Source organism: Tetrahymena thermophila, assembly GCF_000189635.1.
Source record: "Tetrahymena thermophila SB210 genomic scaffold scf_8254803, whole genome shotgun sequence".
NCBI lineage: Eukaryota > Ciliophora > Oligohymenophorea > Hymenostomatida > Tetrahymenidae > Tetrahymena > Tetrahymena thermophila.
Genome location: NW_002476559.1, coordinates 1595266 through 1612079, shown reverse-complemented (window position 1 = coordinate 1612079; position 16814 = coordinate 1595266). Strand labels below are relative to the sequence as shown.

General features: G+C 24.1%; 4 protein-coding genes across 4 annotated transcripts; 1 reads left to right on the top strand and 3 right to left on the bottom strand. All coding sequences in view use genetic code 6, as the record gives it.

The window, feature by feature from the left end:
- Positions 1–1117: 1117 nt before the first annotated feature.
- On the bottom strand, positions 1118–4267 carry TTHERM_00013810 (family 31 glycoside hydrolase; the record flags this gene model as incomplete). Its single annotated transcript, XM_001008360.2, has 5 exons — positions 1118–1847; positions 1918–2205; positions 2269–2946; positions 3008–3194; positions 3361–4267. The coding sequence occupies 5 exons, from the start codon at positions 4265–4267 to the stop codon at positions 1118–1120; spliced, it is 2790 nt and encodes a 929-aa protein (XP_001008360.2).
- A 550-nt stretch (positions 4268–4817) lies between these two features.
- TTHERM_00013800 (family 31 glycoside hydrolase) lies at positions 4818–8393 on the bottom strand (the record flags this gene model as incomplete). Its single annotated transcript, XM_001008359.2, has 6 exons — positions 4818–5547; positions 5595–5882; positions 5980–6202; positions 6264–6634; positions 6690–6876; positions 7487–8393. 6 exons carry the CDS (start codon positions 8391–8393, stop codon positions 4818–4820), a joined length of 2706 nt encoding a protein of 901 aa, XP_001008359.2.
- A 1379-nt stretch (positions 8394–9772) lies between these two features.
- Positions 9773–11547, bottom strand: TTHERM_00013790 (PSP family protein; the record flags this gene model as incomplete). The annotated part of the gene is made up of 3 exons (XM_001008358.3): positions 9773–10269; positions 10331–10460; positions 10603–11547. The coding sequence occupies 3 exons, from the start codon at positions 11545–11547 to the stop codon at positions 9773–9775; spliced, it is 1572 nt and encodes a 523-aa protein (XP_001008358.1).
- A 1278-nt stretch (positions 11548–12825) lies between these two features.
- TTHERM_00013780 (hypothetical protein) lies at positions 12826–15243 on the top strand (the record flags this gene model as incomplete). The annotated part of the gene is made up of 3 exons (XM_001008357.3): positions 12826–14030; positions 14110–15046; positions 15103–15243. The coding sequence occupies exons 1-3, from the start codon at positions 12988–12990 to the stop codon at positions 15241–15243; spliced, it is 2121 nt and encodes a 706-aa protein (XP_001008357.2). The 5' UTR covers positions 12826–12987.
- Between the last annotated feature and the right edge of the window lie 1571 nt (positions 15244–16814).

Sequence of the window (16814 nt, the reverse complement as noted above, 5' to 3'; positions counted from 1 at the left end):
GAAAGCTAATTATCGTTAGTTAAAATTATGAATTCTAATTATAAGTTTCAGCTAGATTAAGTTATCAAAAACTTAGTTAAAGGTAGATGATGAAAAATGAAACTCTTTAATATAGTAAAAATATTAAATTAATAAAGAAATCTAAATTTCATTCATTTAAATACTTTTTATTGAAAGATTGATTACCCCTACAATTAATTATTTTGTTTCTAAATTTAAATTTTGATGAATCAAATATTTTAAAATTAATAAAAATAATAAATAAATCAATACAACTAATAATTATATGCTTAAATAATTGTTTTTTATATATGGTAAAGGTTCATATATTAAGGCCGGTTTTTAAAAATTTTTTAATATGGTTTAATTAAGGATTTCAGATTTTTAAATAATTTTCAGATTTGTTTTTTGTTTTTATCTTTTTTGAAAAATTATAGATTTTAGATCTAATTGCCTTCAATATTTAAATTTTTATTTTAATAAGCTCAGTAGTTTGAAAAGCTTAATCTCTTGACTATTTTTTTTTTGAGCTGAATTTGAGATTTTTATTTCATGAGCCAAGTCATAAGATTTTGAGATTTTGTATCAAATGTTTCTTCACTGTTGATATTTAAAGTGGTATTTGTCTCTTCTTATTTTTCTTTAATTCAACATAATGTCTTTACTCTTCCAATTTGATTTGAATATTTATTTATGAAGTAATTTAAAATATCTAGTTTTATCTCGTAATTCTTGAACAGATTTGTATTAAATGAATAATCTAATCCAGGATTAAGAATAGCTACATAACTTGAATGGTAAGAAACTGAAACAGAATCTATATTACAATATTTGTGTCAATTAAAACTATTACATTATTAAGTAGTCGATTATCAACCTAAACAGACAGAATGGAATTTTTTACCTCAGTAAATTTTGAAAGATATCTTGTTAGAGACAAATTTAAAATATTTACATAAAATTAATAAATTTATTGTCTAAATTAACAAAATTAAATAGTTTATTTTCAGCAATTCATATAAAAATACCAAATAAAATAAAAAAAATACAGAATCTATTTATAATATAATGCAAATTATCAACTATTTTTCTTGTAAATTAATTATTTCACTTAAATTCATATTTAAAATGAAAAATTAAATTGAAGGTCATTTCTATCAATAATCCAAGGATTTGTATTCAGATTGATTGTTTTCTGATAGCTTTTTCCATTTGCTTTAGCTCCAATAACAATTAATTTATCAATTAAAATAATCTGATAAGTCGTGTTTTATTTTTCTTACTGTATTCTAAGCTCTACCTAAAATAGGTTGTTTTCGTTTAATTTACCTTGAGCGAATAAATCAATAACACAATTATAATTTTAAATGCAATTAGAAATAATATTTTCATCTCTGTTGTAATCATCAATAGTTAGCATAGAGCCAGAAGAGTAATTATTTTCATCTAAAACAATCATTAAAGTAAAGGTGTTATCGAGGAATCGACTTCTTAGCACTTTTTACTTATCTTGGATATGAACTATTTTACCTGATTTTATGTAAAGTGGTAAAACAGAATCAAAAGGAACTTCATAACAGTGTTCACCTTCTTTGTATTCAGTGTAGTCATAAAAATTATAAAAACTTTCTCCTTTTGGGATATATACACAAGAGTGGGTTGACTATTTTATTGCATTTCCTGGTTAAACTACGGGAGCAGCCATGAGATAATCTCCAACCATGAACTGTGTTTCATAAGTATATGCGTTATCATCATTTGAGAATGACCAAAATAGTGGTCTAAAAATAGTTCCTAAGCCGTTGGCTTTGACAAATAAGTGATAATAAAACTTCAGAAGCTGATACCTATTGTCAGTTATAAAATATTTTTATTAAAAAAATGAAAAAATATAGATTTTTTAATAATTGATCAAACCTAACATTTAAAGTTTTTATTGTAGAAGACAGGACGTAAGGATGGTCCTTAAATACATAAGGCTCTTATGAGGGAGCGTCATTATTATTATGATTCCTAGAAAAAGGGTATAAAGATCCTAATTACTACCATCTTGCACAGACTTCTGCTGTGGCATCACCCATAAGTCCACATATATCGTCTCCATTAAAAGGAATACCATACATGTTGAAATTCATAATAGAAGGAATACTTAATTTCATATACTCCCATGTTGAATATCCATCACCATTCCAGTGTTAAACATATCTATTCAAAGTAATTTATTAATGAAAGAAAAATAGTAAGAAATATTTGTTTGCTTTGTTTTACCTTCCACTTCCTACAGCGGTTGATCTAGAAAGTATAAAAGTAAGTTTTTTTCCTAATTTTTAAGCTGCTTTATAAGTTGCTATTCCTTCTCCAAAGCCATTTAAATTATGGAAATCATACTATGTAGGAATGTAGCCATTTGAAGAGTTATACAAAATACCTTGATCGTATCCACTGTAGTGCTTTGAATCAAGTGAGAGTGTCTTATGGTCTATTCTCTACAAACCTTCATAAATCAATTAAAACATATTTATTTAATTATTTAACTAAATTTTAAATATTGAATTTTGATTGCTGAAATAAATACCCAAAGGATTAAAAGGAAGAGCAGGTTGATCAATAGCGAAAAATGATTTTATTTTTTCAACTAAAGATTCGCTTGGCACTAACTCACCTGGTACAAAGTTAGAGAACTCATTCATATCTATCCAAATACCATCTTGAGAGATACCGTAGCTTGATAGATTTTTTAATCCGTCATACCAAAATTCTGTTGAGTTAGGGTGATTAAAGTCAGGGAAATATGTTTTTCCTGGCCAGACTTTTCCAATTAGAGACTGATTTGTTTTAGCGCTTTAAATAAACACATTCATTTCTAAACCTTTTTCAGCAGCATCGCTATCCAAAGCAATTCCTACATCAACTATACTGCTCCAATGAACACCATTAGGGTCAGATCTTTTAATGCAAGTGTAAAAAATTTGTTATTTTATTTTTGTCATTTTGTTTGTAAATTTACAAATTATAGATTTGCTGCATTTGAGTGATGTTGAATCTTTCAAAGTCAATAGTAAAGTCTTGGTATTTGTACATGTAGTCTATGTCAGTCCAAAGAGAGTCGAAAGGTATTTCATATTTGTTATAATTATTCCAAACATCCATGAGCATGTCTGAGTTTTTATAACCCCATCTACATTGGTGAAAACCTATTTGTTTTTTCAATAAATGTCAATAAATAAATGGGTACTTAATATGATATCACAATAATTATAAAAATAATCTTCAGTATTTAAATGCAATTATGAATAAATTAAATTTTAATAAAAGAATTAAATTTGCTATTGAAATTAATTAAAGTATAAAAAAATTAACCAGAAGACCAGAAAGGATGCAAAATCCACCCATTTATATAATTGTGATAAAGCTTAATTGAGTTTTCTGGATTAGAGTCACTTATGAAAAATTTAAAATCAATATTTCCTCCAATAACTTTGTAAGTTAAATGTGAATTCTGTTCATAATCGACTTGCATTCCATAATAGTTCCTGAAAAGAGTCACTTAAAATTAGTTATTTACAATATCTCTTCTAAGATACATTGGGTGAAATCCGTATATTTCTTTTCCTGGAGTTCCATTATCAATATCTGCTGCGTCTCTAGTCCAAAGAGAGTATTTACCTGATTTAAGAAGAAAGTCAGTTCTTCTATCTCCTAATCCAAATATCATGGAGTCTTTCATTTAAGTGGTAACTTCAATATACTTATCAGTAAAATAGATAGGAAAGTTTTTGGTTGAGAAGATAATTTCCTTAGTGCTCTTTCTTCTTAGTTCAAAATAGAATTTCTATCCAACTTAGCTGATTTCAGTTTCAAACAAATTAAATTCTTATTGCTTTTTGCTAAATCTTTGTTTTGTAAAAGGATAAGGCTCATTTTCAGGAAGATGGAATCTGGAATTACTAAGATCAGTTATTTTGAATTAGCACTCATCATTAGCATCAACTTTAAAAGTTACTCTTAAATCTTTAACTACAGGAGAAGAGTTTAATTCTTTTTCTTTTTTACCTTTAACCCAGCTTAAAATAGCAGTAAAGCTGCCATCCTCAGATTAAGATTCTATTTAATTGAGCTAATAGTATCCAGCATGCTTAACAAATTTATCTATCTGATGTCCTTGAATGCCAATAGATATAAATTTAAATGAGTAAATGATCCCTACAGCAGCCAAAACTGCTAACAAAGATGTCAAAATATAACAAATCTTAGATTTATTTATCATAATCTCTTTTTTATTTTTATTTTTTGATTATAAATTCTTTTACAATTGTTTTACCAGAAATTCAATTAAATAAAAAAAATTGATTATTTTTTACATCATAATCCTCATTTATATAACTATACAAACAAGCAAAAAACAAAACAATAATTTAAATAATGTAAAGTTTTGTGTAAATAATTTATAAAAAATTTATGTTACAATTAAATCAATTAATTATACTTACTTTTCTAAAATTATAAATTAAAGATATTTATTTATTTTTGTTAATTACGCTTCTTCTTTCGAACAATTATTTAAAAATTGAGTTAAAAATTACCATAAAAATTAGTTTTTATATTTGCTATCTCTCTTTATTTTTCTTTTTAAAACAAAGAAAGGCTTATTTTTATTGCAAGTAATCAACCAACCAATTGCTCAACAAAAATAAATGAAAAATAATTATTTTTATTTTATTGTGAAAAAATATTTTTTAGCAAACACAAAAATTAAATATGAAATTTATAAAAATTTATTTCTAATATTTATTCAATTTTAATTCCTTATTTTATAATCAAAGCTAAATTTCTAATTAATAAGTGATATTATCTCTATCAATAACAAATGGTTTTTAATCAAGGTAAATAGTTTTTGAGTAAATTTCTCCATTCTGAGAAATGCCACTTACTATTAACTTGTCAACATAGATAGTCTAATAATTTGTGTTATTTGATTCTGATTCAACTTGAAGGGTTAACTCAAAAATATTTGTTGATTTAAATTAACCTTTAGCCAAAATATTAGCAACGCAGTTTCCAGATTCTTGACAGTTTGTGATAATGTTATTATCATCATTGTAATCATTAATAGTGAGTATGGATCCCTCTGCAAAGCTATCTTCATTTAAAGCAACCATCAAAGTGAAAGTATTGTCCAAGAATCTGCTTCTTAATACTGTGGTCTTGTCTTAAATATGAACTATTTTACCTGCTCTAATGTAAAGAGGTACAACAGCATCAAAAGAAATATTCTAGCAATATTTACCAGATTTAATTTGAGTTTAATTGTAAAAGTCATAGAAGACAGCGTTTTATGGTACATAAAAGCATGAATAAGTTACTTACTAAGATTCGTCACCTTATTCCATAACAGGAGCAGCCATCAAATAATCTCCTATCATGAATTACATATCTTATTGATAAGCTTAATTATCTGCAGGATACTACCAGAACAGTGGTCTAAAAATTGTACCTGCTCCGTTTGCTTTGACGAATAAGTGGTAATAGAACTTCAACAATTAATATCTTTAAATTAAAAAATATTTAATTTAGAACTTAGATATTTTATTTACCTAATGTTAAGCGTTTTTATGGTAGAAGAAAGCACATAAGGTGAGTCAGGGAAAGCATAAGGTTCTTAGGAAATGCTATTGTCTCCATTATGATTTCTAGAAAATGGGTACAATGAGCCGAGTTGCTACCATCTTGCACATAACTCAGCAGTAACATCTTAGAAAAGTCCGCAAATATCATCTCCATTAAAAGGAATTCCGTACATATTGAAATTCATAATAGCAGGAATACTATATCTCATGTATTCCCATGTAGAGTCAGCATCTCCGTTCCAATGTTGGACATATCTTTTATTATATTTATTTATTTTGTTTATTTATTTTGTTTGTTTATTTTAGATTTAATAAATTAATTGGAACTAACTCATTTAATAATTAATTTTACCTTCCACTTCCAAACATTGTTGATCTTGATAAGATAAAAGTTAACTTTCTTCCTAGTCTTTTGGCTGCTCTGTAAGTGGCTAATCCTTCTCCGAAACCATTTAAGTTGTGCACATCGTACTGAGTGATAGTATAGTTGTTTGTAGCATTAACTAAAAGTGCATTTTCTCCGCTATAATGCTTTGCGCTGAGTGAAAGAGTTTTATGGTCAATTTATTCCATGCCTAATTTAAGGATATGATTTAATTAAAAATGTTTTCTGTTATAGTTAATTAATAAATTTACCTAGAGGATTGAAAGGAAGAGAAGGTGGTGCAATGGCTAAGTAATCGAGTATTTTATCCATAATCGTTTGATTAGGAATGATTTCTCCAGAGACAAAGCTATCAAATTCGTTCATATCAATCCATATACCATCTTATTATAATCCGAAGCTGGTAAGATTCTTTAAACCTTCATACCAATAATCTGTGGAATTAGGATGGTTGAAATCTGGGAAGTAAGTTTCACCTGGCCATACTTTTCCAATAAATGTCTTGTTAGTTCTACCGCTTTAAATGAAAACATTCATGTCTATTCCTCTATAAGCTGCATCACTCTCCAAAGCAATACCAACATCAACTATACTGCTCCAATGAACACCATTAGGATCAGATCTTAAATTTAAAACAAATTAATTTGTTAAATAAATATTTTAGTCATTAATCTTACAAATTGTAGATCTGTTGCATTTGTTATAAGTTGAATTTTTCAAAATCTATTGTGAAATCTTGATACTTATACATGTAGTCGATATCAGTCCAAAGAGAATCTAAAGGAATATTGTATTTGTTGTAACTATTCCAAACGTCCATTAGTTGATCAGAGTTTTTATATCCCCATCTGCATTAGTGGAAACCTTTTTAATTTGTAAATTTATTTAGCCATAAATAATCACTAATTATTTATGTTGATGTAAATGTCAAAAAATGTCTTATTTAATTATTTTTATCAAAAATTTAGATTTAAAAATGATTAAAATGAATGATTTGATATTAAACTTTATTAAATTAAATGATATTTTTTATCATTCTTAAAAGACTTAGATAAGAGAATTGCAAAGAAGGATAGATAATCAATCTCATATTAAATTTTTAAAATATTGTAATAATATTTTTTCATAGATGGAGGGAGATTGTTTTAGAAAAAAATTAACAATGAATGCTCCATAAAATATAATTTTCACTAAAGTCAAAATATAATATAACATAATAAATGTAAAGTAAAGTTAAAATTATTAAGCAGTGAGATCTATCTATCTATAAATCAATCTTTGTATGTATGCAAATTGATAAAATTATAAAGTGTAAATTGAGATAAGGTAAGAGATGATATTAATTGTAAGTTTAAATTTGCCCTTTAGCATTAATTTCTGATTAAATCTAATAAATGTAAAATTTATATAAAAGAATTGTTTCTTCAGAAAATTTCTGATAGGAACAAGAAAGAAAGAGAATATAAATAAATACCTTGAACCCAGAAAGGATGTAGTACCCATCCATTAATGTAATTATGATAAAGTTTGATTGATGTTTCAGGATTAGAGTCTCCTATGAAAAATTTAAAGTCAATATTTCCTCCGATACATTTGTAGGTCAAGTGAGAGTGCTATTTGTAATCGACTTAATGTCCATAGGCATTCCTAAAGAGAGTTACATGGAATTAGTTGCTCTTAATATCTCTTCTAAGATACATTGGATGAAACCCGTAAAGCTAATTTCCTGGTGTACCATCATCAATTTTAACTGCGTCTGAGGTCCAAAAAGAGTATTTTCCTGATTTAATTATAAAATCAGTTCTTCTATCACCCAAACCAAATATCATAGACTCATCCAAGTTTGTAGATATTTCTAAGTACTTATCTGTAAAGTAAATTGGATGATTTCTTGTAGAAAAAATTATTTCTTATGTTTACTTTCTTCTCAATTCGAAATAGAACTTTTATCCAACCTAACTTATCTCTGTTTCAAACAAATTAGATTCTTTGTCTTTTGTTCCTTGTCTTTATTTAGTGAATGGGAAAGGTTCGTTTTCAGGCAACTAAAATCTTGAATCCTGTAAATCAGTAATTTTAAATTCGCATTCATTATTGGCATCAACTTTGAAAGTTGCTCTTAAATCTTTTAAGACTGGAGATATTTTTAATTCTTATTCTAAAATCCCAGGTTTCCATTTTAGGATAACACTAAAACTTCCATCATCTGATTCTTTTTCAACCGAGCTCATAATATAGTGTCCTGCATGTTTAGTAAACTTGTTAATTCTATGTCCTTGCACATAAACAGAGATATCATCTGATTTGTATAACAAAAAGAGTACCCCAATTATAGCTAAAAGCGATCCAAGTATTACGCAAATTTTTGACTTGCTTAACATATTTTTAATATTTTTTTTTAATCAAATTTACTTATTATTCCTAAAAATAATTATTAATTATACAGAAGGATTTAATTTCTAAAAAACTAATTTGAATATATCATCATAATTATCTAGAATAGTATAAATTAAGACAATACCATACTTTGATTCCTAATTCTTTGTTCTTTACCAAATTTATCAATAAATCCTTTTTAAAATATTTAGAAAAGAATTAATAAAAATTTATAAAAGATATAATTTAAAATCATTTACTAAATTTAATATAATAACTTTACAAAACTATGATCAATCTAAATTAAATTGTAAAAAAATTAACATTCACTTAAAATTTGTTGATAAAAAATTAAATTAAATAGATATCCTATTTATCTACATTTTTTATTGCTTTATCTTAAAAAAAAAAAATCTAAATTAAAACTGATTAAATCTTTATTTTAGCCAAATCCTAAAATACAAAATTTAGAAATTGATATTCAATAATTCAATTTTTTTTAATGAAAATTTTTATATTTTAAAATTATTAAATTATTAAAAGTAAAAATTTTAAAATGTTTATTTTGTTTAAACTTTCAAATAAATATTTTCAAAGTTTATTTCATTCTTTCTTGTCACTTACTAGTAAAAAATATATAAATTAGTTAAATAAATCAAATAATACTATTTATTTTTAGTTGAAACAAGAAATTCATCTAATAAAATTCAATAAAAAATATTATTATCAATTAAAATTAAAATAGCTCAAGTTGAGGGATTACTTAATAAACAAAGCAGTCTAACTTAATATAGTAATTATAAAAATATTATTTTATATTTTTTATATTTTTCAGAATTTCTTAAGATTTTTGAAGTTTTTTTCATAAATTTTTCGTTAAAATTTAATCTAAACACATAAATATAATTTGAAGATATTTTATTTAATAGCAATAAATTAATATTAATTTTATATTTTTTTAATAAAATATTTTTAATAATATAAAAGTTAGTAAGTGAATAACTAACACATCAAATAAAGATACATTTTAATTCTAAAGAAACTTTAAATTTATTAGCAATAATTCAAACTTATATAATTAAATTTAGTTAACAAAAAAACTGCTTTTTAAAATAGCTAAAAAAAATATAAAAATGTCAGTTAAATAAATAAATAATTTATTTTCTATTAAAAGCCTTTATTTTAATTTGATTTTTTAATTATTAATTTAATTGTTAAAGAAAAATTTTTAATTTGTTGGTTGGTAGATAGATAGATAATAAAAAGCAAAGGATATTTATTATATGTGATAGAAAATATATAACTTTTATAACTAAAAATGAAGGATTTATTTAGTTAATAATGAAAATATTAAATTATATTGCTAAAAAATTAATTAAAAACTTCAATTTTAATGCTAGCCATGCATTATATAAGTGTGTTAGCTTCCTAATATAGCTCCAGATTATCCTTTTGTTGGAACTTGTTCTAGCACATGATAAAGAGGAGCCTCTGAAGCAGGTTATCCTCTAATATCTACATCAGGTGTCTCAAAGCCAGCAGCATTTGATTGATTGACTGCCGCATGTTTGGGATAATTTTATTATTGTCCACCTTATTTATCGTAGGATTAGAGTTATTCTTCGAAGTCTACATCATCGTCTCCTAAGTCATCTTCATCTAAGTCTTAATCCTCAACAACTTCAGCTTAGTCTTCTACATTATGGTCATCATCTTCAATGACTTGTCCCCAATATCCTTTAGGCACTGGAATGGCATCATCATTCCCATCATCATCTGATTTAAAAATACCATAGATACCAGGCATATTCATTTACTTTACCTATTCCTCAATAGCAACTTTATTTAAAAAGCTTCCTCCTTAGTCATGATAAGTCATACCTTTATATTTATTTTCATTTTTTTTAATAAATTTTTATAAAATTCTTTCAATAAATTTTACCAATAATTTTCAAGTTTGGATAAGATGGAGGTGGACCGTAACGTTGCATACTAGCCAACCAAGGTGGAGGAGCGTAATCTGATATTTCTAAAGCTGATCTCAATGCTTCACTCATTCTTCCAGGCTTATACTATCAATAATTAATTATCAAATAAAAAGATTATTTACAATATACCAAATAAAATAGATTTTATAATTAATTTTTGAATGAAAAGAGTAGAAATAATTTTATTCAATTAAATATTTTATTTTTAATTTATAAATAATTTTACCTTCTTAGATTGACACTCATCTTCTTTTCCTTCGTAATAGATATCACCATGAATGGTAAGCTTGGGTTTAGTTTGATATTTGAAGAAAGCATCGTGAAGTACATCATAATCAATTTCAATTTTACCCATTTTAGGATTCATACGTTCTTTTAGCTTTTATTTAACCATTGTTATACCGTCTCTTTCAGAGAAAGGATCTCTTAATTTGGCAATACCAGTGTTTTCAATATATTCTGGCAATTTAAAGGGTTATTTCAAAATACCACGCTTGTTTTAAAGATATTTTCTCTTTTGGCACCAGTGACGAGGCACAGGGACAGTATTTTTTAAAGATTTTAAAAAAACTAAGGTTCTTGGATCAGGTGCAGTAATATCCCATGCTTCTACTAAATCAGGTCTCTTTACGAGAGCCTTAAGCTATGCAACTTGCAACCATCTCTATTATTTACGCTATTTACGTGATAATTTCTCCTTGTTTTACTCTTTTTCAAGCTTTTCTTAAGCTCTTTTAGCTTTTTTCTCTTCATATTCTTCTTACAATTTCTTTTACTCCTCTTCATTCTTTTCTTCTTCGATTTCTTATTACTCTTAAGCGCTAACTTACTTCTCTGAGTATTTTTTAAACACATCTTTAAATAATTCATAATATTATCCAGTTAAAACGTTGTCCTCACTTTCATAAACATATTCTACATCTTCAATATTATCATTAGAGTGCATTTCACTATTAGCAATATTATTTTGATTTTAATGAGAAAGACGTGCGAGAGTGTTATCTGAGACTTCAGTCTGCACAGAAACTGAGTCAAATGAAGATTCACTTTAAACATTACTTTGATTTGATCTTTCCTCTTTCTTCTTCTGCTTCTACTATTTCTTTTTTTTTAATCTATGGAGCTTTTCCCTCTCCTCCTTTGTCATTTTTTTTTCCTGCTCCTTAGACATTTCACTTAAATTCTCTCAACCGATTAAAATTATTATTTGAAAACTTCAAAATATTTTTGATAAATTGCCTTCTTTTCAATTAATTAATTAAATAGCACCTACTTTTTCGAAAAAAATTAATGAAAATAATAAATATATATATATCTTTTTTGATGTTAATTAAGTAAATTAAATAGACAATACATTAATTAAATAATATTTCTATTTATTTATTGTTTCTATGCAAATTAATTTATCAATTAATTAACAAGTCATTCCGCAAGCAACTAAAAACAAAGATCATTTTTAATGTAAAACATGGTTTTAATTACAATTATTTTTATAATAAAAAATTCATTCACACTCTCAATTTAATAAAAAATCATTAATCTTTCTTTAAAACTAATACAAACACTTTTATTCATTAATTAATTAATTTTTTAAGTACAAAAACTCACTAACTACTTGCTTACTTATATACCAAAAATATAATGCATATTTTTAATAGACAATAATAAATTATATAATAATTAAAATTAATTTTTCTATTATTTTTTTTAAAAATAAATAAATTCAATAATTTATAAAACAAACTTGGATAAAATTAAAATTTTTAAAAAATTTATTGTTTGTTTACTTTACAATCAATCAATTTTGATTTTTTAAAAGTTTCTTACTTAAATAATATAATTATTTTCAAAAATGACTTGATATATGAATCATAGCATCTCTAAGTAATAAAATTATTTCTTTTATTCACTTAAGAAAAATATTTTATTTGAAATCAAATAAAATTAAAAAAAATATGCAAAGTTTATTCTTTGTCTTTTGTTTGAAAATAATTTCTACATAAATAAAAAATGCTTTTAGATTTAAATTGATAATTTAATAATTTTAGTTAAAAGTAAGTCAAGATTTATTTTGCGATTTGAATAATCCAGAAGGTCAAAATTTATATTTATTGTTTGTTATAGACTTGCTTAGTAGGATTTGTATGTATGTATAGATAGATGCATATAAATATGTCTCCTTTAATGATTTAAGATAAAAGAAGCAAATAAACTAGTTGATATTGTACTATTAATCAAGCCAAAATAGATATTGCCAAAGTAAAAAGAAAGATAATTATTAATTAATTATGTATTTATTTATTTATAATTGTATCTGTGTGAGCTGACAAATATTTAGAATAAATGAAAAATTAACTGCAATAATAATTGATTGAAAATATTTGATAGATTAATAAATTTTTGCTTTATAAAACAAGAAAGAGTAGCTGTTTGCAGATTCAAGATACAATTTATTTATTTATTTTTTTTGCAATTAAATTTGTTATTTCTAAGCATAAGATAATAAAAGGAAGGAAAGCTTCTGATTAATCAAATAATTTAAATACATAGTAGAATTATAAGTTTTAAAACGCTAAAGACAAAACATAGGTGGTTTGCTCTCATTTTTAAGATGAATATTTTTAATCTCAAGTAATTTTTTCTCTCTGCTATTCAGGATATTGATAATTTGAGGCTTCCTTATCCTTTTGAGTAGTTGAATATCAAAACAAAGATCATAGCTACTATATGTTTAACAATAATAACTACAAGTCTTACTTTAAAACTCCTCAAAAAGCTCATTTTCATTATCTAAGCAAGCTTTCAAAAAGTGATATAAATTAGGAAGAATAGACAAATTAAAGACATTAGCGAAATGTTTGATGAAAAAGTAAATATTTAGGCAGAATCTGTAGATAATTTAGTCCATTTGATGGATAAATTTTAAGGCAAATCTTTGAACTAAAAATACGAATAAATGAATGCTTTCAAACAGAATCCTCAAACTTATTCTGATGCCAATTTCGCTTATAAACCTAGAAACTTTTAGCTGTTAGAAAGAATTAGAAGAGAAAATGAAGAGAGAGAAAAGTAAAATGATCCAAATATAGCAAATAGGTATAATAGAAATGGGTTCAATAAAATGAATGATTTTGCCAATTATTCAATGGCAAATGCAGATCAGTTTAATTCAAATTACAATTTTAATGATGACATGCATTCTCAGAGCATGTAACTTGCTCCCTAATAGAAATTCATCACAGCTGAAGATGGCCTTCCTTCAACTGTTCATAATAGGAATGGAATTGATTTATTCTCTTCTCCATAATTTGGACAGAGTATTTTCAAAGAAGATATTTAGAAGCCAATAAATAGATAGAACTCAGTATTTTTCTCATTTGCTGATGAACCTTAAGCTTTCCAAAACAATATCATGCAAAAGCAAGCAGAGATATATAATAAAATTAGCAATGATCTAAAATAGGCAGATTAAAAAGAGATGGAGCTAGAAGATCATGCTCCTTTAGCTGCAACTACATAAGAAAAATAGTCTCAAATAATATAAAATAATGTAGAAAGCCAACAAAAAATTGCAAATAAGAACGAAACAATTGAAGAAGAAAATAACAATTAAAATAATAAAGAGCACAAGAAAAAAAATGAAGCCTTAAAAAAGTACTTTTTTATAATTAAATTAAAAATATTTTAGCTTTAAATTTAGATTTAAGTTAATAATTTTGTTTTTAAATCAAAGGGTTATTAAAAATAAACTAATTAGTAAGAATACTAACAATAAGTTTATCAAGCCAACTAAGAGTTCAGTTGCAGAAAAGAATGAATATAGGGCATAAAAAGACTTCAAAAACGCAAGCAAGAAAAATTAAAAATTATAACTAAGGTAACAATAAGAAGAAGAAGATGATGAAGATTATTACGAAGAAGAAGAAGATTATGATGAAGAGTTTATTATTTATAAAAAGGCTAAAAAACTTCAAGCAGTTCCGTTTAAAAAATAAAAAAAGATTACTAAAAGAAGCTCTGTGGACGAGGATTTCTTGGTTAATCAAAGCATATAAAAATAACGCAAAAGTAACTCAAATCATCGTGATATGATATCTTAATCATTAAACCTCTCATAATAGCATAAATAATAAAGAAATTTGTCAAACTAACTAAGCGAGTAAAATAACTAATAATTGTAAAGTAATTTACTATCTTAATAAGCCTAGCAAAGATAATCTTCCTCATAGTCAATTTAACAATAATAGTAATAACAACAACAATAACAAATTGGTTTATAAACATAGTAATAATAATAAATTCCTTAACTGAGTTAAGAAAATTAATTCTTGAACTAAACTCAAAATTAAGTTTAACAAGAGTAAATATTAAAATAATAATCATAATAATTAAAACAATAACCTGTCTTACTGCCAAAAGTAAGCTAACCTTAAGCTGTGAACTAAGTAGAACAGTAAAACATGGACAACATCTTACAATAAGGAAGCAACAATAATGATAGTAGTAGCTTGTGTCTTCCACCTCCTAAAAATATGAGCTAAAAATGGAATTACTCTTAGAATTTCTCTTAGAAAAATTTACCATTTTTCAATGTAGAACAATTTTAGCACTAAAACATAGAAATTTCTTAAAAAGTTGGTTTCAATATATTCGATGAAAAAAATAACAAAGTAAATTTATATTAAAATATTTTTGTATTTTATTAAAAAAATTATCTAATAAAAAGGGATATAAAGCATATGTATTCAACAATTAAAATTCTTACATTATGCCAATCGATAATAGTGAAACAGAAAATCAAGAAGAAAAAAAGGAAGACAAAAGTGTAGAAGGAGCTAATAATGAACAAGAGTCTGTTAATTAATGAAAATATTTATAATAAATCAAATTTAGAATAAAAGAATTGTTTAAATAAATAAATAAAAATACTTATTAATTTAATTTATTTTTTGTTTTGTATCTATCTGATTCCATAAAAACAAACAGCATTTTTACATTTATTAATTAATTATCATTCTTTTTTTTAATTTTATTTATTTTATTTTAGATAAAATATTTTTAATTTAAACAGTTAATCTCAATGAATAAAGTTTAAGATGTATTTATATATATAGTGTATTCTCATTAATAAAGGTCAAATTATATTAAGGTAATTTTTAGAAAATTATATATATATATAAAATTTTTGGAACTAAATTTTAAAAGTAGGTAATCAATTAAATAAATAAAGTATAGTTGGTGTATTTGTTTAGAAGTTTTTTAACTTTATTTAAACATTTTTTATATTTAAATTAATATTAAATGCATATATATTTAATTAAAAATACTGTTTTAAAATTTATTTTTACTTAAAAAAGTAAAATAGTATGTCAAATTATTATTTACTCAGAGTAAAAAATCCTAAAAATCATATTTTTGTAATCAAATAATTTAATAATTGATTTAATTCAAATTAAAATACACTCATAGAAATTAAAATAAGATGAATCCAACTTTTTAAAAGCAATCTAATTATAAAAATAAAACCTAGAGTTAATTATAAATAAGAACACAATTAAGTAAGAAATTATGAATCTTTTCTTGATGAACATTCAATTAAACGAATCAATCAATGAATGGTCAAAATTATATAATTTCTTTTATAGTTAAGCTTGAAAATGAATGATGAAATGTTTAATTGAAAATGAATACTTAGAATTTTTGCAATTAAATCTTTATTTATATCCATAAAAAATAAAATCTAAAGATTTAAACAGACAAAGAAGTTAATCATAATATTGATTAAAAGAAAAATACTTAATTGTGTTATTAAAATGCCATAAAAACTAAGCAGTATAATTTTATTATTTCTTAAAATAAATATTTAATTTTTTTAATCAAATTTACTTGCTCAAATTAAAAAAATAATAAATAATATTGAGTTTTTCATCAATAATTTAATTAATAATTAATATTGACGTTGTTCAAAATAAAAATATAAAAATAATTACATTTTTAGGGATATTCTGAACATTTTTAATATAATTTTATTCATTAATTTTTAAGCCTTTTATTTTTATAGAAATATTTTGTTTTTATTGAAAAATAGTTTTATTTATTGTAAAATCTTACTCTTTATTTTACAATTTATTTTGCAATTATTTCGATTAATTAGAAAATATTTAGTTTACTTCTATTAATATCTAAAAACTTATAAATAAATAAATAATCAAAGATGTCTTTCTTTAAATTAAATGTGAATGAATTAATTTCAAAAAGAAGAAAAAATAAATTTCTATTTCAATTAAGTTAGTTAAGTTGATATTTATTTATTCATATATTTAACAAATTTCTTATTCAAATAAGTTTTGAAACTAGGAGATCTATGAGATATTCAATATTACTTATAGTTTATTTAAACGTATGAATCTATAAGTAAATAAATGATTGATTATCTAT